Below are 21,015 nucleotides of genomic sequence, written 5' to 3'. Positions count from 1 at the left end.
AGTGGCAATATCCATACGAATTTCGCCGCCGCATCCTTGGCCAACTGTCTGCCGGAGAACGAACTACTACTCCTCATTCCTCATCTTAGCTCGCATTCGCCATCGTTTGAATCTCGTTGGCGATGGTATTCATCCCGATCAAAGAATAAGCTATTATCTATATTGTCTTCGTACCTGCCACTCTTTGCGTTGTCGACATTGATTGCTGCGGCCTAGTGCCGCTCTGACTCGTGACAACTATGGCTTTCCAATACCCGGTCTCAAGACCTGTAAGGGCCCCTACAGTTCTTATGCCTCTTATGGCATCTATTCTGACTTTTGCCTTTTCACAGAACTTTGCGGCCGTCACTTCCGATCTTTGGCCATCGATGTCAAAGCTATTAAATGCGCCTAGGACTAGCATCCAACGCACGGCCACATCCGCATCTCCTACAACCCGACGACTGCACCAGCGGACGCTTGGGGGAAACGAACCAAGTGTATGCTTCTACTGCGCTCTTAAGGCTTTCCCGAGTGATTTATATTGACATAAGCTAGGTAACTGGCCGGATTCCACTACCTGAGTGCCTGGACACAGTCCCCCTTGAGGCTTTGAACTCGAACGTCATGCAGCAGCGACCTGTCCAACATGGGTTGTCGCGGACTTTTCTAAGAGGTAGGCTGATTTTATCGACTTCCATACATTTCAGGATACTTACTTTTGCCATGAAAGATTCGCTCTGGAGTTCCGCGACTGTATCCCGCCGTCCTCTTATATCTCATTCCGCTCGATCGTATTCGACGCTATCCGCCACCCTGAACCGGACTCGCCAGGCTCCGAAACCCAACGGTCTTTCGAAGCTACAGCAGCAGCGGTTCATGTTTGGAGGCCCGTCTCACAGTCTGTTAGCGCAGAAGGAAAAGACCGCGAACAACAACCCAACCAGTGCCAATGCACAGAACGCTTTCTATCAGGCTCTGCTCCGAGCGAACATGCCGGCTATTATTGTCGAACGATACCGCAGCGGTCACTTTGCGAGTAATGCATTGTCTGAAGCTATTTATTTGAAAGCGTTGCAGCATGTCGGTGGCGCCGATTCCGCAGCGGCGGCACCCATCCAAGGTCAGAACCAGCATCTCAACCCTGACCAGCTGCAGGCCATCGGTCAGGCCGTCGCAGCACGGAATCACGGTAGTCAGATCGGACTGGCAACAAAGCAATCCGGTACTGGTGCTAAGGATAATCCTCTGCATGTGGTTGTCGAAGAGTCGCTGGGCAGCGCTGTCTTTCGATGGGTCAAATTTCTGCTCGTTTTCGGCTTCTTCACTTACATCTCTCTTGTCGTGATCACCATTCTTGTCGAAACAACTGGCGTCCTAAAGAATATCAAGGGTCCGCAGAGCAATGAGGCTCAACCTCAACAGCAGACCGTTCGATTTTCCGATGTACACGGATGCGACGAAGCCAAGGAAGAGCTCCAGGAACTTGTTGAATTCTTGTTGAATCCGGAGCGATTCTCATCTCTTGGTGGCAAATTGCCAAAGGGTGTGCTTCTTGTGGGACCTCCTGGTACGGGAAAGACTTTGCTCGCCCGTGCTGTCGCTGGAGAAGCTGGTGTTCCCTTTTTCTACATGTCTGGTTCTGAATTCGACGAAGTGTATGTCGGTGTCGGCGCTAAGCGTGTTCGTGAGCTGTTTGCACAAGCCCGGAGCAAGTCGCCCGCCATCATCTTCATTGACGAATTGGACGCCATTGGTGCCAAGCGAAATGAGAGAGATGCGGCTTATGTGAAACAGACTTTGAACCAACTGCTTACGGAGCTCGACGGATTCTCGCAGACCAGTGGAGTCATCATCATCGCCGCAACCAATTTTCCCCAGCTGCTTGACAAGGCTTTGACACGGCCTGGCAGATTCGATCGCAAGGTGGTCGTCGATCTTCCGGATGTTCGGGGTCGGATGGACATATTGAAGCACCACTTGAAGAACATTCAGATCAGCACCGATGTCGACGTTGCAGTGCTTGCGCGCGGTACTCCTGGCTTTTCTGGTGCCGATCTGGAGAACCTGGTCAACCAGGCCGCCATTTACGCCAGCAGAAACAAGGCCGCCAAGGTTGGACCCAAGGACCTCGACTGGGCCAAGGACAAGATTATGATGGGCGCAGAGGCTCGCAGTAGAATCATCCAGGATAAGGACAAGCTTCTGACTGCCTACCATGAGGCGGGTCATGCTCTCGTTGCTTATTTCTCTCCTTCGTCTACGCCATTGTACAAGATCACCATTGTTCCCCGCGGAATGGCGCTGGGAGTGACGCACTTCCTACCTGAGATGGACATGGTTTCCCGGAACTACACCGAGTATCTGTCCGATATCGACGTCTCCATGGGCGGGAAAGCAGCGGAGGAGCTTGTTTTCGGTCCTGACAAGGTCACAAGTGGTATTTCGGCGGTAAGTTCTGTTGTCAAAATTTTTGAGAGGATGTTCACGATCACTAATGGTCTACAGGATATTCAACAAGCCACTGAAACCGCATTCACACTGATTACCCGATTCGGTTACTCGAAGAAACTTGGCAATGTCGATCTGTCGACCAACTATGATAGTCTATCATCTGAAACCAAGCAGGAAATCGAATCCGAAGTGCGACGACTGGTCGAGGAAGCGCGGTTGCGTGCCACCAAGATTCTGACCGAGCGGAGACACGAACTGGAACTTCTGAGCAAGGCACTGATTGAGTACGAGACGCTGACGAAGGAGGAGATGGAGAAGGTTCTAAAAGGGGAGAAGCTGGAGAAGATGGCGTCCGTACCATCGGCTCCGCTCAAGCTGCCCGAGGCTTTGCAGACCGCAAAATTGAACCATCCATCCACCCAGGCCGAGGAACCGTCGGCCGCAGCTAAATAATTGGTTTCTCCCTCATGACTTTGTACTCTCCATATCCCGTCCATCACCAGCTTCTCTCTGCCGAAATCAGGCGGCGCAGTTTTGACGAACTGTTGTGTTCTCCGTATCTCCATTCCTATTTTCCATATGTTTTCTTTCTTCTTTTCTCGGTCGCGTTCCTGACTTTTTGGTGCTTCTCGTCTTTCGATATGAAGTCTCAAAACAGCAATTGTTGCATATGAGGTGTGGCATATAGGTTTAAGAATGAGCGATCGGTGTACTGTATTGCATATACATACTTCTAACATATTCATCCGAAATCAATAAAGTTGTGTGAAGTTGGGATTCTGGACTTGTGCTCGTAGAAATTACATCTTGCTTGAAATCAGCTTCCGCAAAAGGCTACACGACAAGCAAGACACAGAAATGATGATGCTGCTGAAATTCCGTTGTGATTGATATGTATACAGAGTTATCCGTAGGAATACGGTTTATATAGGTGTAGTGTAGGAGTATATACTGATGATAGCGGGTATCCAAGAAGAGACCTAGACCTCCACCCTAGAAATGACACCTACTAACCACCGACCAAGAGAAAAAAATGCCAAAATGCCATTACCCCAAGGAGATGTAAACGGAAACGCTCAATCGCAAGCACATTGCACACAAGCATCGCAAGATATATATGTAAGAAGAGATGTCGTCACTCTTGGCCCTCGGACTCGATCTCGCTCGTGTCCAGCCAGCCCCGGGACATCTCGACGGCCTTGGACCACTGCTTGTACATCCGTGCGCTCTGCGCCGGCGAGATGCGGGGTGTGAAGGTGGTGCGGTTGGCGCGGTTCATGTTCTTGAGTTCACTGAATTCCTTCCAGACGTCGATGGCGAACCCGGCCGCGATGGCGGCGCCCAGCGCGGTGGTTTCGTGCATGGCGGGGCGCTCGACGGGAATTTGGATGATGTCGGCTTGTGTCTATACGAGTAAATGAGTGTCAGTTTCACTGGCACTGTGATGCGGAAAGCTTTCTTTCAGAGACGTACCTGCATGCAAATATCGGAATTACTCATACCGCCGTCCACGGCCAATTCCGACAATTTGTGTCCGCTGTCCCTTGCCATGGCATCGAGGATGGCCTTTGTCTGGAAGCAGGCCGCTTCCATAGTCGCGCGAGCAATATGTCCGCGCTGTGTGTGTTGCGTGATACCAACTTCGTAGGGGGTTAGCATTACGACTTCGTCCGAGGGTAAAATGCGTTCAAGGAACTTACAGATGGTTCCCTTGGCATCATCAATCCAGTAGGGAGCAAACAGACCGCTGAAGGCAGTGACAAAAACGCAACCTCCACTGTCGGGGACAGTGGCGGCAAGATCACTGACTTTGCGCGAATCACGGAAGAATCCTAGGTTGTTCATGAGGAAGGAGATACCACTTCCGGCGACGGCAACACTTCCTTCAAGGGCATACACTGGCTTTCGATTTTTACCCAGCTGGAAGCCAACGGTGGCAAGCAAGCCATGCTTGGAAATGACGGGCTTCTCACCGACGTTGTAGAGCAGGAAGCAACCGGTACCATATGTGTTCTTCGCTGTGCCCGGTGTAAAGGCACAGTGACCGACCAAAGCTGCGGACTGATCGCCCAAGCAACTGGTGATCGGTACTCCGTCGAGAGGCCCGAACCGGACGTATCCATAGCCATCAGGGTCTGACGAGGGAAGAATCTTGGGGAGCCTGATCTTCTTCCTGTCGAGATCAAAGAACTTGAGCAGTTTATCATCATATTCTAGGGTTTCGAGATTCATGAACATCGTTCTGGATGCGTTGGTAACATCGGTGACGTGACGACCAGCTTCGGGCCCGCCGTTGAGGTTGTACAGAAGCCAAGAGTCAACAGTTCCAAATGCAAGTCGTCCTTCGTCATAAGCCTGCTTAACTTTGGGGCTATGGCGAAGAAGCCATACTAGTGAGACGGAAGAAGGGTATGTAGAGAGAGGTAGACCGCAGATACCCGGTAGCTCATCCGCCCCCTCTTGCCCTTTAAGCTCTCGAACCAGATTCTTGGTTCTGGTATCAGGCCATGCGATCGCGTTGTGCAACGGTTCGCCAGTTTCCCAATCCCAGCAAAGTGTTGTCTCTCGTTGACTGGTGATCCCAATGGCTTCAATATCTGATTTGCTGTGGCCTAAAGCCAGGAAAGTCTTCATCGCTTCTTCAATGCATGTGTAAACGGAATCCACCAGTTCGAGGGGATCATGTTCGTGCCATCTAAAGGAGAGAGCAAGCGAATTGTTAATTACAACCCACGGAGCAGCAAGAAAACACCTGCTCCACTAGGTATATATCTTAGCCACAAAGACAGAATTGAACTTACCCTGAATGCTCGTGGATCTGGCGAAATTCAGTCTGATACTTGGCCACAGGAACGCCTGTGCAATCGAAGATGATAAATCGTGAACTCGTAGTACCCTGATCGATGGCACCAATGAAGCGGTCTTTCAGGTTGTCATCTCGGCGATTTTCATTTTGGAGTAGTGAGCGGTTGCCGTCATGCGATTGATAGGCGGAAATATCAAAGTGAGGTTGTTGCTCTTCGACGGCATTATCAAGCTCGGTCAGATCGAAAGGGTTCCTCATTGTGTCGGTTGCAGGTAGGTTGCGTTTATATATATAGAGAGAAAGAGACGGAGATGTGTATGAATCTGTTGACTTCTTCCTTTCCTAAAGTGGCCAGTGGAAAGGTAGATGGCAAGCGAGGTTGAGGAGATTGGAGATTGGTGCAGTAGTAGTGGCAGTAGTGGTGGGAGTAGGAACGGGACTGGTGGGAAAATTTACAGTCCCTAATCTGGTCTAACTCCAATCTATAAGACAGCGAAGAGGATGGAAGATAGGAAAGGAGAAGAGCTGGGAGACGCAAAAGGGTCGATCCAATCTACAATGAGGAGAGGTGGCGGTGCGTGGTACGCGGGGGCGAAAGACGCTCTTCTTGGTCAACGTTGAACAAGAGCAGAGTCAAACTGGGTTCAGTGACGTATAGGTGACTCTCAGGGCGGGGAGGAGGGGTGACGGGATATTCGGGTGGAGTGCTGAATAAGGCAGAAGAGGATCTTAAGAGGATGCCTTTCCTGTTGTGTGCCTCTTTACCCTTCGGTAGGTGCTCTAAATTATAATGATGATGATGATGATGATGATGTCGGAATATTAAGGTATTATGGAGAGCCAGTTGGAGGATCCGGTTTGACTGGCGACAGACAGGACCGCGACAAGAGAACGATGAGGTCACCGGTTGGGTAATCAAGTGTGGTTTATTTGGCGGGATGTGGGGTGGACGAGTTCAGATTAGAGTAGTTATTAGAGGGAGAAGGAAGAGACAGAAGGAAGAAGGAAGAGATCAATCAATTGTTTCCAAAACACACATCAGGACGCGGGAGACTCTTTATCCAAGAGGGGGGGACCTTTTCTTGGGAGGAGAAGGAAGAATTAAAATTATTTTCTACATGCCCGTGCTTTACCTTCAGGCTTACAGGAAGAGGACTAGATCAGGTACCATACAGAGTAGAACAATCTGTAAGTTTTCTCTGTAGGGACTGACTGACTGCCCTGGCTTCAGGATAAAAGGCAGGAGAAAGTCCATCCATTCATCCATGGCGGAGAAGTGGGTGCGTGGGGGACAAATCCTATTCTTTGCCTCTTGTTAACTTGCATCCTTTCAAGCTAGTGGTTTTTTTTCCTGATCAGACGACCATCTGACTTCGTCAGCGTTGACATTTCCCCTTTCTAAGGAAATGATATCTACTCCAGTCCTTGTACCTACTGGTAGCACCTAAGAGTGCTTCTATCCCCTTACTTTGTCCCAATCCTATCTTGTCCGCGTTTAACTTTATTTTCATCTGTACTCTTTGTCCTTAGTGTCTAGCTTGTTTCCTACCTCTGAATGCTATTATTTTCCTGAGTGTGGTTACAGACCTTTAGAGGCTCCAGGTCAGAATCGGCAAGGTACCCGAAATCCGATATGGAACTCTAGACCTTCTGGACGCATTTTTGGAATAAGCCAGATACTCCATCAAAGCCGCTAAGAATAGTTTCGGACTTGCACATGATATCGATCCAGACCCATCAGTCTTGTAAATTCCGTGAACTTCTTCCCTAGTATTATCACTATTGTGCCTGATCCTATCCCCAAAGCAATATATCTTCGACCGACTGTTCAAGCAGTCAAGCCAAAAATTCTAGGTTCATTAAATAAGCTCATTTACAAACTCAATTCATTCAGAAACGGAGAGGTAGGTACGCCTATTAATCCGAGAGGCCATATTGAATCTTTCCAGTCCGATGAATGCGACTAGTCTTGTACTGCAGCGTGCAGACACATGCAGATCCAGACACGGAGTCTGGAACTGGAAGACTGGATCTCATCCCTTTACTACCTACCAGGGCAGTCTAGAGAGGTACCTTACTCCGAAAACGACCATAAAACCTGCAGAGAGATCAGAAGGGGACCCTCATGTTCGCATACTCCGCTATCATCCTTTAGATAAATTGTCGATCAAGCACATGTGCCACAAGACAACGTTCAATTTTCTTCTCGTCCGAATGTACCTAGTACTACTCCATACTATGATATGATCTAGAACCCCCAATTCAATTAATAATTCCTTGCTACTCGGTCTGTAAATTTACGTACCCGCATTTATCCCCTGTTGTAGAATCTAGATTGCTTCTGGACAGAGAAGATCCAAATAAGCTTGGGAGATATGCCGGGCGGCGAAGGGTCTTGGAACGGCGGCACGCTGGCAGCTCGTCCAGCGCTGTGATTTATGGAGAAATTTTTGTCAAATCCGGATACTCGGTTCGGCTATTTTAGTCCTGGTCTATAGAGCCGGAAGATTTGTCTGAACACAGAGCAACTGAACGAGGCTCAGGCATCAAGATATTTAGACATCTATCTAGCCATAATATGGTGATAAAGAAGAGGTTAATTGAGCGCCCCTCATCAACAGTATTACGTTGATCAGGCCTACGGTGCTACCAGTAGAAATGTTGTTATGGCGCAAATAGTGGGCGGATTGTGACGTCTTCAACCAGATTTAACCTGCTACTCTGACTTCTCTCTTTTCTCTTGCCTCTTTGGATCATTATTCTACACTCAATGCTGAGAAACGATCTGTTCCACTTTTAGATGATTGCGCAAACACATTGACTATTGACACTGCAAGGGTAGATCGTCCAGTCCATCATGAGTAGCCTCGTGATACTCGGGTTAAAACAGGGTGCTAGACCAAATCTTAAAGAAGAAATGGACAAAAAGAAAAGAAAGGAAGAAAGAAAGAAAGAATGCTACGCACAGTTCGGCCTAGTTAGCCAAAACGGACGGTAGCACGGGACCTACAGGCAGTCAGGCACTCACGGGACGGAATCGTTGTTCTCTCTTAAGCGGGCCGAGTCCGACATACCTTCCGCACTTAGCTTTGGACTTTGGGTGGTTGGTCTGATTGCCCTGTATGCCAACCTTGCCAAGATAGAATCATTGACCCTTGCGCCCCTCGCAGGTTAGCAAACTAGGTAGACTATACTCTTGTTCCGAGGCTTTCATAGTACTTGAGATAGTCCGTTCTGTTCTTCCAAGGCCGTTGTTTCCTGCAATTGCAACTGCAACGCGTCATCGAGCTTTTTTGACTGATCACGCAATATGTCTTTAGTTTTTCGACTCATTCATACCTCAGGTAATCTTTACCTTTTATCCTACCTGTCTCTTTTGGCACGGTAATTCTAGGTACTCTGTAGGTAGGTATCTTTAGACTAATCGAACCAATCAAATGGAATGCTTTTGAATTCTCCAGACCCGACTAACCGTCGTACGCTACCTCTGCGTACCCCTCTTCAGCTTAATCGAGCAATTTTCGAGAACCCACCGAATAAGTCTAATCTGCTCATATACAGTCCAATCGAAATTCAAACAAAAGAAAGCACCAGCGTCCGCCAGGTCATTGAATTCGCATGTAATCTACAAAAACTCGGTCAAAACAATGCGACGTCTTTCCTACTGTCACATTGAGCTGCCACAGGCAGCCCGGGATATCACCCACCCCCTTCATAGATCACACCACGTGCTATGAGCTTGTCAAAATGCACAGAGTATCACATGTATCCCGCAGGTCTGTCGTTTACTCAGACTCCTCCTCGCCGAGCTCGGCGCGGCGGCGAGCATTAGCCTCCTCCCTCTCCTTCTTCTGCAGGAAGAGCAGAGCGTTGATCTTGTCGGCGATCGTGTGCTCGGAGCTGATGGTGTTGGCGATCTGCTCACGGCCGATCAAGGTGGCCACGATGCTGGCTCCGACAACGAAAGTCAGGACGAAGCGGTACATGCCGTACCAGTGGGGAGCACGGCCTTGGGCAGCAGCGCGGGCGTCATTGTAGTACAGGAAGGTGAAGGCGAGGAACTGGCTGATCAATGCATATTCGACGGGGAGCAGCAGGGTGGGCCAGGCAACGGCGGGGGCGATGACACCGGCAGCGTAGCGCCTGTAACCGTACTTTCCACCGTATCCAGCCCATTCAAGACCCCAGTGAATAGCTCCAAGGAAAGAGAGGATCTTGAGGGTCGCTTCGCGTCAGATAGGGAGCTTGCACAGCCGGACGGATTTAAGACTCACCACAGCACCATAGCCGACCTGGATAGGCTCGAGCATGTGAAGCATCAGCTCGGCAGTCTGACCGGAAAAAATGAGGCCATCGCCGGTGGCGGTAGCACGGTTGATCTCGTAGGAAAGGTAGACAGTCTCGAGGGAAGTAGCGAGGTAGGGGATGACACCAGCCATTCCAAGGTAGAGAGCCTCCTTGGGGGTTCCCTCAAGGCTGAAAGTGTCCTTAATGACTTTCTGAAGGTCATCAAACGCCAAGTTTTAGTAATATATTCAATACATAACCCCGGTCATGAATGCCAGTCCGGAAGTATATCAAAGAAAACGAACTTACCGCCTCGGTCTTGATACCCGCCATCATGTCATGGTCCTCCTCGGCAACCTTGGCTTCCTACAAACAAACATCAGCAATTGAACAGAACTCACGACATGGGCAGCACTGACCTTGGGGACGTTGGTAGAGCCGGGGACGCTGGAGGCATAGCGGACAAGCGCAGTGGTGACGGGCTTGCGGGTAGCCAGGGCCAAGCTGGATGCGCGAGCGGGAAAACGAGCGGAGGATGTCAGATGAGCCTTGAACACATTGTTGGAGAAAGTCGACCGGGCGACCGAAGCATTGGAGCTAGAGATAGCCCTGAGCACAGAGCGGGCAACCGAGTTTCTGTATAGCATGGTTGACTGGGGTAGCTAATTTTTTCCGATGTTTGGTTAGTGATCAGGTCTGGAAAGCTCGAATAGGTGGGATATAGCCGGCAGAGGACCCAATTGAGGCTGGAAAGTGGTACAAAATGGCTCGGAAGATAAGAGGCTAGGCTGTTTACCTGATGGTTTACCGAGTTGAACTCGTAAGAGTGGAGATTTGTGGTCGTGGAAGCAGTCAATCCTGAGGGCCAGGAATGAAGTGATACAATGATGAGGTGTGGTAACGTCTGGCTCCGGCACACCATACAGACCAATCCCGTAGCTGTCATTGGCAATTGTCGCCTCAGGCATTAAATCGTTCAGTGACCTCGGATCGAACAATAGACGCCATAGCGGGATGACCCGACGTCACGGGGATGAGTCAGCGCCGCTGCAGGGTTGCAGCCCTAGGCATCTAACTAGATCCAGTCAGAACCAAATCTCCAGGAAAAAGACCGACGTCACTCCTCGTAAGGTTGCCCGCTCGAGATCCGCCGCGTCACGGCTGTTCAACAGCAACCACTACTGTTGGTACGCAGACCCCCTAATCAGTTGGCCAACCCATGTTTCCCCAGGCACATAAGAGATTCTCTGGAGAGCCATACATTTTCTTTACGACGCAATTGGGTAATCAGCTTGCCTTGATACCCAACTTCCTACGGCCCTGACCACCATTATCTCATCCAGGTTTCCTGTCAAGTGGACACACGACTTACCGTCTGACAGCTTGCTTTCATATTTGCCCCGTTATCCACGAGGTTGTCCGGGTTTTAGAAGACAAAACAGACTTCCTTCTTGAACTGGCTGGCCCGCATTACTCTTGAATGCGCATTGTGCCAACCACCTGGATGGCTAAGGCTATCGTTACTTGCGAGTGTATCTAGAGCTCGCGCAGGTATGCCCGTTTCCTGCGAATTTATCCCTCAAGCATTCCATATTTTCACCATCCATCAACTCGTTCAAATAAATATATAACTCATCTTTCCAACGCCGTCATCAGTAGGTACGAGTGATTGTTATCATCCGTCAGCAACCTCCGACCTTCCCTGTCCCGACCTGGGTCACGGTCGCACCCCACAGTCATGTTGGAAGGCTTGGTCGCAAACCTGCTCAATCGCTTCTTGGGCTATTATGTCAAAAATTTCGATGCAAAACAATTGAACATCGGTATCTGGTCCGGCGATGTCAAGCTTCGCAATCTCGAGCTGCGACGGGAGGCTCTTGATCAACTACATCTTCCGTTAAATGTCGTCGAAGGTCATCTCGGCGAGCTCACCCTGTCCATACCCTGGTCTAATCTGAGAGGGAAACCGGTCAAAGTTGAAATCGAAGATGTTTTTCTCCTAGCAGCCCCGAAGGAAGATGCGGACTATGATCCGGAGGAAGAGGAACGAAGAGCTTATAACCTCAAGATGGAAAAGATCGAGAGTGCGGAAATCTTGCGAGAGCGGAATACAGAGGGCATGAGCCAGGAGGAACAGCGACGGAACCAGAGCTTCACCCAGAGCCTCGTCACTGCCGTTGTTGACAACCTCCAAATATCCATCAAGAACGTGCACTTCCGATACGAGGACTCGATTGCTTCACCAGGTCACCCTTTCGCCATCGGTCTTACACTGAAGGAACTCAGCGCTGTAAGCACTGACTCCGAATGGAACCCTACTTTCATCCAATCGACCTCCACTACCACCCACAAACTAGCTACGCTGGGTGCTCTATCGGTATATTGGAACACTGATGCCGAGCTTCTGGGCACAGGGAGAGGCTCTGACCTGGGCGCAGAAGCACAAGGCATCAGTCACGCGGAGCTGATTGAGAAACTAAGAACTGCCATTGAGAGCGAAGAGAGCCACCAGTTTATGCTTCGCCCCGTCAGTGGTCGTGCTGGCTTGGAGTTGGATAAGTCAGGGAAGCATGACCGGCCAGCCCTCAAGACACGGTTACTGTTTGACGAGCTTAGTTTCGTTCTGGACGATGATCAATATCGCGATGCTCTAATGCTAGTCGATCTTTTTCATTACTTCCTTCGTCATCAGGAATACAAGAAGCTCCAGCCGAAATGCAGACCGAAAGAGGACCCCCGGGCATGGTTCAGATTCGCCGGAGAAGCGGTTTTCAGCAAAATCCACGATCGAAACAGGCGCTGGTCGTGGGATTATATCAAAGAGCGACGGGACGACCGTATAGCCTACATTCGTCTGTTCAAGAAGAAAAAGCGGGACGAACCCTTGTCTCCGCAGGAGGCCGAGGATTTCGAACGTCTACAGCGAAAGCTCAGTTACGAGGATATTCGATTCTGGAGGTCATTGGCGAGAAACCAACTGCGAAAGGAGAATATTGGCCTCAAGAAGCCCGCACAACAACAAAGTTGGTCGGAATGGATATGGGGCACCAAGAAGGAAGAGTCTGAAGAGACCGCAATGACCGAGGAGCAACGGCAGGAGCTCTATAATGCTATTGACTGGGATGAGAAGAAAGCGATCACCGAGAGTGTCGAAGTGCCGAGAGAGTGGGTAAAGCTTCAGGTTAACTCCGGTCTTAGAGCCGGAAGTTTCACATTGAGGCGTGATCCTCACGGAAGGTGTAGCGAAGTCATGAAATTGGTGTTTGACAATCTACGAGCGAAGGCTTTGCAGCGCCCGGATTCCTTCTTCATCGAAGTTGATCTAGGTGGGCTCAGAGTGTATGACGGAACAACCGAAGGCAGTCTCTTTCCACAGATAGTCAAGGTCAAGGATTCTCTTCCACAGTCCGAAGACAGTCAACCGCAGCCCCCTGATGGTGACGAGTTGCATCCGGAAGCCAACGATGAATACGAGGAGGCTGAGGATAACCTGTTTCAATTCCAGCTTGAGAAGAACCCTCTGGAGGGTGACGCCGACTCGGTGGTGAAAGTCAAGATGAAGAGTATCGAGGTCATCTATAATCCGAGGTTCCTTGTGGAGATTGTCAAATTCTTCGAGCCCCCTGAACGACACATGGAGTCCATTGGTGCCCTCTTGGACTCGGCAGGAGCAACTGTCGAGGAAATCCGTCAGCAAACCCGAGCAGGCTTGGAGTTTGCTCTGGAGGAGCACAAGAAGGTTGATGCTCACTTCGACATACACGCACCTCTCATTATCGTGCCAGAAAGCATTACACAGGAAAGCTCCCTCTGTCTCATCTTGGACGCAGGTCACATCAGCGTCAATAGTGAACTAGTCGATAGGCAGACCATGAGAGACCTCCAGGCCAAGCAGAAGCGTCAATATGATGAGAACGATTACAAGGAACTGGAGCATTTGCTATACGATAGATTCCTGCTTAAGCTTGACTCCACCCAGGTTTTGATCGGCCCTGGAATTGAGAGCACTAAATCGCAACTCACGTCCGACGTCAAGAACCGAAACTTTCACATTATCGATCGTATAAACGTGGACTTTGTCTTGGAACTGTGTATAGTACCGAAAAGCACCGAGCTCACCAGGACTCGGATATCAGGCCATCTGCCGGAGTTACACGCTTCGATGTCTGACACAAAGTACAAGGGTCTGATGAAATTGATTGACATCGCGATTCCACGATTTGACGAAGGAGGTGTTTCCGATCGCTCGCCTGCAAAGAGCTCGAGTGAATCGACAACAGTAGGGACTAGAGCAAGATCGGCTTCCTTCCAGCCCTCAATACCAAGGGAACTGCCCGTCGTCGACGAAGACTCAGATTCCGAGACAGATCATGAGCAGACAAAGAAAAGTGTTGATAGACTGCCCAACATTCACCGCAAAGATTTTGAATTTAAGTTCACGGTTGGCTGCCTTCGTGGCTCGTTGTTCCGGTCGGATCCGAATGACCAGTTTCGAGACCAATTGTTGGTTGAGCTTGTTGCTGAAGGGTTCGAATTAGACTATTACATGCGACCGTTCGATATGGTGGCAGAGGTCGTTCTGCAGTCTCTGAGCGTGGATGACTATATTGAGGAGAACCCCATTCCTGACTTCAAGAGGATCATTTCCTCCAAGGGATTCGACGCAGACGAAGATAAGGACCTCTTTCACCTCAAATTTGTTCGAGTCAAGCCAGAGTCGCCCGAGTTTCTGTCTACCTACGAAGGTATAGCAATGAACCTTGATATGTCCATATCTACCATAAACCTTGTTGTCACTAGGAAGACGCTTCTCACTCTGCTGGATTTCGTTCTCCTCACCTTCACAAGCCCAGAGCAGCCCAGAACCCAGAAACCGTCGTCCGACCCGACTGTCCAGGACACCACTTCTCTCACTCAGGACACCGAACAGCCGGGAAAGATTCGGATCAAAGCTGACCTGAAGAGTATCGCCCTCATCCTAAACAATGACGGCGTCAGACTTGCTACGTTGAGTCTTAACACTGCGGACGTGGGAATTAATCTTGTTGGCCGCTCAATGCTTATCCAGTCTCGAATCGGTAGCTTAACCCTCATAGACGATGTCAATACCGGCGCCGCAGCGACCTCCGACCTTCGGAGGCTTTTGACCATCGAAGGTGATAACTTCGCTGATTTCAAATATGAGACCTTCGATCCCGAGAGCACAAATTACCCCGGTTACGACTCCGAGGTCTATCTGAGATCGGGTTCTATCAAAATCAATTTCCTGGAAGAGCCATATCGCAAGATCATCAATTTCCTTGTCAAGTTCGGCAAGATGCAGGCTATCTTTAATGCTGCCCGCCAGGCCGCTGCTAATCAAGCCAACCAGCTGCAAGAGAATGCTTCTAAGATGCGATTTGACGTTGTCGTCAAGACTCCAATCCTGGTCTTTCCCGGTACCGTGAGACCTGATCGACCCCGCGACACAGTCACTGCCCATCTTGGAGAGATTTATGCTAAGAACACTTTTGTCCCACTGGATGAACATGTGGAAAGTCCCGCCGTTAACCTGATTTCTTCAGGCATACGCAATATCCGCCTGACATCCAAGTTCCACTTCGGGGAAGATGTAGTTGAGGAGCTGGAGATGATCCAGAAAGTCAACTTGGATTTCAGCATCTGCTATCTTGAGCATCAGAAGGATAATCCACGTCCAGATATGGAAATCGAAGGGTCTATGTCTCCCATAAACCTTAGAGTGTCGCAAAAGCAGCTCAAATTTCTGCTAGAGCTCTCCAAAACTGTGCCCGGTGCTTTCTCAACCGATTACGAGCAGCAAGAACTCGAAGCCTTTGAAGATCTTCCTACGTCTGTAACAGACACAAGCAAAGGAGCAGATTCGAAAATCGCTCAACCCCCCCCTGAGCATGAAAAGACCGCCGAAGGAACGGGTTTGGACGACGAGACCTGGGCCAAGCTAGATATGATTTTCAAGGTAGATAGTGTCGGCCTGGAACTTATTCTTGCAAAGGACGACGAGCCAGTGGGTAATCTGGAGGACTCGAGTCTGTCCAAATTTTCGCTGAATGACACCAAAGTCAAATTGCGCATGCTTACCGATGGGTCTCTGGAATCTGAGCTCTTGATTCACTCCCTGTCTGTTCGCGACAGCCGCAATCAGGACACGAACAAATTCAGGAAGATCATGTCACTGATCAATAACGATGTGCAACAGCAATTCATGGCTAGTCTGTCTGTGTCGCCTGGGCCAGAGAAGCATCTTATTGCGATGTTGACGATCGACAGCCCACGTATCATACTGGCGCTGGACTATTTGTCAGCTTTGCAGTCGTTTATGAACTCGGTTTTCACCGCAGACGAGCCGGTGGCCGTAGAAGATATTGAGGAGACTGATGAAGCTTCTGAACCAAGATCCAGTACCACAGAAAGTCCAGACCAAACTGCCATCACCACCCCAGGTGAGGACTCGACAAGCTCGGCCGGACAGACAACGATTTCATTCAGAGTGAACCTTGTTGACGCCCAGATTATCATGATTGCCAACCCTGCCATTGCACATACTGAGGCTATAGTGCTTGGTACAAAGCAAGTACTCTTCTCCCAGCAAAACGTCTCTACATTGCAGATCAACAAAGTCGGCATGTTCTTGTGTCGCATGGACAAATTCGAGACCAGTAGGCTGCGGATTTTGGACGATTTTACGCTGGAGCTGTCCATGGATAGTCGGCCACAGGAGAAAGGCTCATCGTTAACTTCTATAGACGTGCACATTGAACCGTTGGTGCTACGCCTTTCCCTCAGAGACATCTTGATGGCAATACAGATTGTCAATAAGGCCTCCGAAATGAGAGCAAACAGGGCACAGGAAATAGAGAGGGGCGACGTGAAGAGGGTATCAGATGGTAGACGACCCAGCGCAAAGTCCACTCGAAGGAGATCAAGCGCTGCGCGCTCGTCACATGCCCCTGCTTTGAAATCACGACGAGCATCGGCGGCGAGCGGCAAACCTGCTAATCAAGGAGCTTCTTCGCAACGCTCAGCTATACTGAAGCGCGAAGAACTGAGCGCGCAGATCGATGGCGTCAGAGTGATTCTTATAGGGGATCTGCATGATCTTCCATTACTCGACTGGAGCGTCAAGAAATTCACTGTCGATGTTCGTGATTGGTCGTCTGCACTGAATGCTGACACTAGCTTTGATACCTTCATCAACGTTTACAATTTCTCCAAGTCGGCCTGGGAACCACTCATTGAACCCTGGCAACTCGGTTTTCACGTCGCCAAGGAGGTCGACCCAGAAGTCTTTTCAATCGATGCCTACTCACATAAGAACATGGAGCTCACTTTAACCTCAGCTACAATTGCATTGGCATCCAAGTCGTTCCAATTTCTCTCTACCGATGAAGATGTTCTTTCCAAACCCCGCGGAGCTGACGCACCCTATCGGATTCGCAATTATACCGGCTTCGATCTGCGTGTCTGGGCGGATGTCAGCACCGGAGAGGAAGGTCCGGCTGCTAAACTCTCTGACGGGGAAGAATACCCTTGGAGGTTTGAAGACTCGACTGCAGTACGTGAGACTCTTGCACCTGAAGGCCAAGGCGGCGTCGTCGGGGTGAAACTCGAGGGGAGCGGCTTCGAGAGCATCAACCGCATTCCTGTGGCTAGGGAGGGCGAATTCTTGTATAGCCTCAAACCCAAGGCAGATGGTGTTCTCCATAGGCTCCTAGTCGAAGTTAAGCTGGGTACCGACAACGTCAAGTATATCACCTTCCGCTCGCCGCTGCTTATCGAAAACAATACTCAAATACCGGTAGAGCTGGGCATCTTAAATCACAAAGAAGGACATCTCCTCAAGATTGAGAAGATTCTTCCTGGGGAAGCTCGACCTGCACCTGTAGGTGCCGCCTACTTGCATTCAGTCCTCATCCGTCCTGATCAGGGCTTCGGATATGAATGGTCAACAGAGCCACTGCACTGGAAAGCTCTCGTGCGGCGACCTACTCGCACGATCAAGTGCATCAGCGAAAGTGGACAGCAGGCTCCGCCCTTCTACTTCCAAATGAATGCCACCTACAACCCCAAGGATTCCTTGACGAACGTCTATCCTTACATGCGTATACGCATTTTCGCTCCGGTGGAAATTGAGAATCTATTACCATACGATTTCAAATACCGCATTTATGACAAGAACACAAAGAAGGACTGGACCAATTTCCTAAGGAAGGGCGGTGTCAGTCCGGTCCATGTTGTTGAGCTATCTCATCTACTGCTTCTCAGTATTGACCTGGAGGACAGCGTCTTTAGGCAAAGCGAATTCGCCATCATTAACGGAAATGCGCAAGATTTCCGAAGGGAACACATGCTCTCACTCAAGGATGAACAAGGCATTACGTTAAGACTGAAGCTCCATTACTTCAACGTTCCAGATAGTGGGGGCGCTTTCAAGGTGTCGATTTACAGTCCGTATCTTATCTTGAACAAGACAGGACTGCCAATGGAGATCCAGAGCAAGGCCTTCTTGCAATCAGCACGCTCCGCAGCTGGTCAGGGCCTGAACCCCGACCCAAGACATGGCGGGCGGGCTCTCCCATACATGTATGCTTATCAATCGGAAGATCCGAAGAACCGATCTATTTTGAAGATAGGAGATTCCTCCTGGAGCAAGCCACAGAGTTTTGAGGCTCTTGGGAGCAACTTTGAAGTTGTCTTGGCCGATAGGCAAGGGAAGTGCGAGTTCCATGCGGGGGTGTCTGTTATGGAGGGTGAAGGCAAATACAAGATGACTAAAGTCGTCACTATTTCTCCTCGCTTCATCCTGAAAAACAAGCTGAGTGAGGACATTTTGGTTCGCGAACCCGGCTCATCGAACGTGCTTACCATCAAGAGTGGTGATTTGGTGCCCCTCCATTTCCTGCGCCAGATCGCAGAGAAGCAACTTTGCCTGTGCTTCCCTGGAGTGAACAATCAATGGTCATCGCCTTTCAACATTGCAGACGTTGGAACCGTACATGTGAAACTTGCCAAGGCAAATCAACGTCAGAGGCTTATCAAGGTTGATATCATCATGGAAGGCGCTACACTTTTTATTCACTTCAGCTTGGAAACTCGAAATTGGCCCTTCTCCATGCGGAATGAGAGTGATTCTGAATTTATCTTCTACCAAGCTGTAAGCACCCCTGGGCAACATATGACTCGTATACATGCTAACACACTGATTGCCCTAATAGAATCCAAACGTGGAGGATGACGAGGATGATAGAACAAGTGGCTGGCGGCCAATTCGCTACCGGCTCCCTCCCCGCAGCATCATGCCCTATGCATGGGATTATCCGGCGACGAAGAACAAGTCTCTCGTCTTGACATGTAATGGAAAGGAAAGGCATATCAGACTTACCGAGATAGGCAACCTGATACCGATGAGAATACCGCCTTCACGACCTGGGGAGCCGCAAAAGATTGTTGATATCAATATCGTGGCGGACGGGCCGACCCAGACCCTCGTCTTGTCAAATTTCAAGCAGTCTCGAAGTCTTTATAAGCAACAGAAGGCACAGACGTCCCAGACTAGTGTGTCAACAGGTTTCGAGGTAAAGGAGTTGGACTCAGATGTCAATTTCAAAGCTCAGCTACGTCTGGCGGGCTTTGGGGTCTCATTGATCAACAAGAACCTGAAGGAGCTGCTATATCTCACTTTCCGCGAAATCGAGATCAAGTTCAGGGAATCAAGGGTTTACCAGACTTTGAACACAACGATCAAATGGATCCAGATCGATAACCAACTTTATGGGGGCATCTTCCCCATCCTGTTGTATCCAAGCGTTGTGCCAAAGACCGGAAAGGAAATGGAGGCCCATCCGATCTTTCACGCCATGGTTACACGCGTAAAAGACGACTCTTACGGTGTACTTTACATCAAATATGCCACGGTGCTTCTTCAGCAGATGACACTTGAGCTTGACGAGGACTTCATCTTCGCCATGCTCGATTTTGCAAAGGTTCCTGGTGCTTCATGGTCCGAGGAGCAGGAAGGAAGACTCTGCGATGAAGATCTAAACATCCCAGAACCGCAGAACGAAAGTGCTAGTCAAGATGTGTACTTTGAGCTCCTTCATTTGCAGCCCATGCAGCTGGATATCTCCTTCATGCGGACAGAGAGGGTTAATGCCGAGAATAACATGCAGCCCTCCAACCCTCTCATGTTCTTCGTCAATGTTATATCCATGTCGATGGGCAACATCAACGACGCCCCCGTTCGCCTCAATGCTCTTATGTTAGAGAACGCTCGTGTCTCTTTCGGAATCCTTCTGAACAATATTCAGAGACATTACACTCAAGAATTCCTTCGTCAAGTCCACGTCATCCTTGGGTCGGCGGATTTCCTGGGAAATCCAGTGGGTCTGTTCAACAATGTCAGCTCTGGTGTTGCTGCTATCTTCTACGAGCCGTATCAGGGACTGGTCATGACCGATCGGCCTCAGGAACTGGGCATGGGTATTGCAAAAGGCGCTACAAGCTTTGTTAAGAAGTCCGTCTTTGGTTTCTCAGACAGTATGGCCAAATTCACCGGAAGCATGTCCAAGGGACTTGCGGTCGCCACGCTAGACAAAGAATTTCAAGATCAGCGACGGATGTCGAAATCTCGGAATCGGCCAAAGCATGCACTGTATGGTATCACGGCCGGTGGAAATGCGTTCGCAACCAGCTTAGCAAGCGGTATTGGAGGACTTGCTCGCCACCCGCTGGAGGGTGCGGAGAAAGAAGGTCTCCAAGGTTTCATCAAGGGTGTCGGCAAGGGTGTACTTGGTCTGGCCACCAAGCCGGCAATAGGCGCCTTTGACCTTGCCTCAAGTACGTCAACCTTTAGGAAAATAAAGATGCTCATGCTGACTGTTGTGTAGATCTCGCCGAGGGTGTACGAAACACCACGACAGTGTTTGACGCGGAAGGTCTCGACCGTGTTCGCCTAACCCGTTTCATTGCCACGGACGGTATAGTGCGGCCATACTCACAGCGCGAGGCTTTGGGTCAATTTTGGCTTAAGACAGCCGACGACGGCAAGTATTTCAACGAAGACTATATTGCGCACTTGGAGCTGCCGGGCAAGGACATGCTGGTCATGTTGACGTACGACCGAATAATGCTTGTGCGTAGCAAGAGACTTCGAACAGAATGGGATATCCGATTGACAGACATCCAAACCATTTCCAAGGAGCGGACTGGTATGAGCATTACGCTCAAGGGTGGCGCAAACGGCCCTTTCATTCCCGTGCAAGACGAGAGCTCGAGGAATTGGCTGTACCGCCAGATCGCCATTGGTAGGTCTATCCCAGATTACCTGCGAAGTGAACCGATGCTAACCATCTGCAACAAAAGCTGTGAACGCATTCAATGAAAGGTACAATATGAGAGTTTGAGTTGGGATTCCTTGATCTTAAATAATCAGGCCACGTCTATCGTAGACGAAGACCAACCCGAGGACGCAT

General features: G+C 49.8%; 4 protein-coding genes across 4 annotated transcripts; 2 read left to right on the top strand and 2 right to left on the bottom strand.

Moving 5' to 3' along the window:
• Nucleotides 1-239: 239 nt before the first annotated feature.
• Aspvir_007278 (i-AAA protease YME1) lies at nt 240-2,886 on the top strand (the record flags this gene model as incomplete). The annotated part of the gene is made up of 5 exons (XM_043270460.1): nt 240-269; nt 333-479; nt 538-655; nt 713-2,430; nt 2,488-2,886. 5 exons carry the CDS (start codon nt 240-242, stop codon nt 2,884-2,886), a joined length of 2,412 nt encoding a protein of 803 aa, XP_043126395.1.
• Nucleotides 2,887-3,568: 682 nt separating this feature from the next.
• On the bottom strand, nt 3,569-5,497 carry Aspvir_007277 (glycerol kinase; the record flags this gene model as incomplete). Its single annotated transcript, XM_043270459.1, has 4 exons — nt 3,569-3,838; nt 3,907-4,073; nt 4,134-5,128; nt 5,235-5,497. The coding sequence occupies 4 exons, from the start codon at nt 5,495-5,497 to the stop codon at nt 3,569-3,571; spliced, it is 1,695 nt and encodes a 564-aa protein (XP_043126394.1).
• Nucleotides 5,498-9,024: 3,527 nt separating this feature from the next.
• On the bottom strand, nt 9,025-10,173 carry Aspvir_007276 (DUF3429 domain-containing protein; the record flags this gene model as incomplete). Its single annotated transcript, XM_043270458.1, has 4 exons — nt 9,025-9,453; nt 9,514-9,738; nt 9,836-9,892; nt 9,946-10,173. The coding sequence occupies 4 exons, from the start codon at nt 10,171-10,173 to the stop codon at nt 9,025-9,027; spliced, it is 939 nt and encodes a 312-aa protein (XP_043126393.1).
• Nucleotides 10,174-11,264: 1,091 nt separating this feature from the next.
• Nucleotides 11,265-20,946, top strand: Aspvir_007275 (membrane morphogenesis protein VPS13; the record flags this gene model as incomplete). Its single annotated transcript, XM_043270457.1, has 4 exons — nt 11,265-18,698; nt 18,760-20,380; nt 20,431-20,847; nt 20,906-20,946. 4 exons carry the CDS (start codon nt 11,265-11,267, stop codon nt 20,944-20,946), a joined length of 9,513 nt encoding a protein of 3,170 aa, XP_043126392.1.
• Between the last annotated feature and the right edge of the window lie 69 nt (nt 20,947-21,015).

The sequence above is a fragment of the Aspergillus viridinutans genome (assembly GCF_018404265.1).
Source record: "Aspergillus viridinutans IFM 47045 DNA, scaffold_5, whole genome shotgun sequence".
Classification (NCBI taxonomy): Eukaryota; Fungi; Ascomycota; class Eurotiomycetes; order Eurotiales; family Aspergillaceae; genus Aspergillus; species Aspergillus viridinutans.
This window is presented reverse-complemented; position numbering and strand designations above follow the sequence as displayed.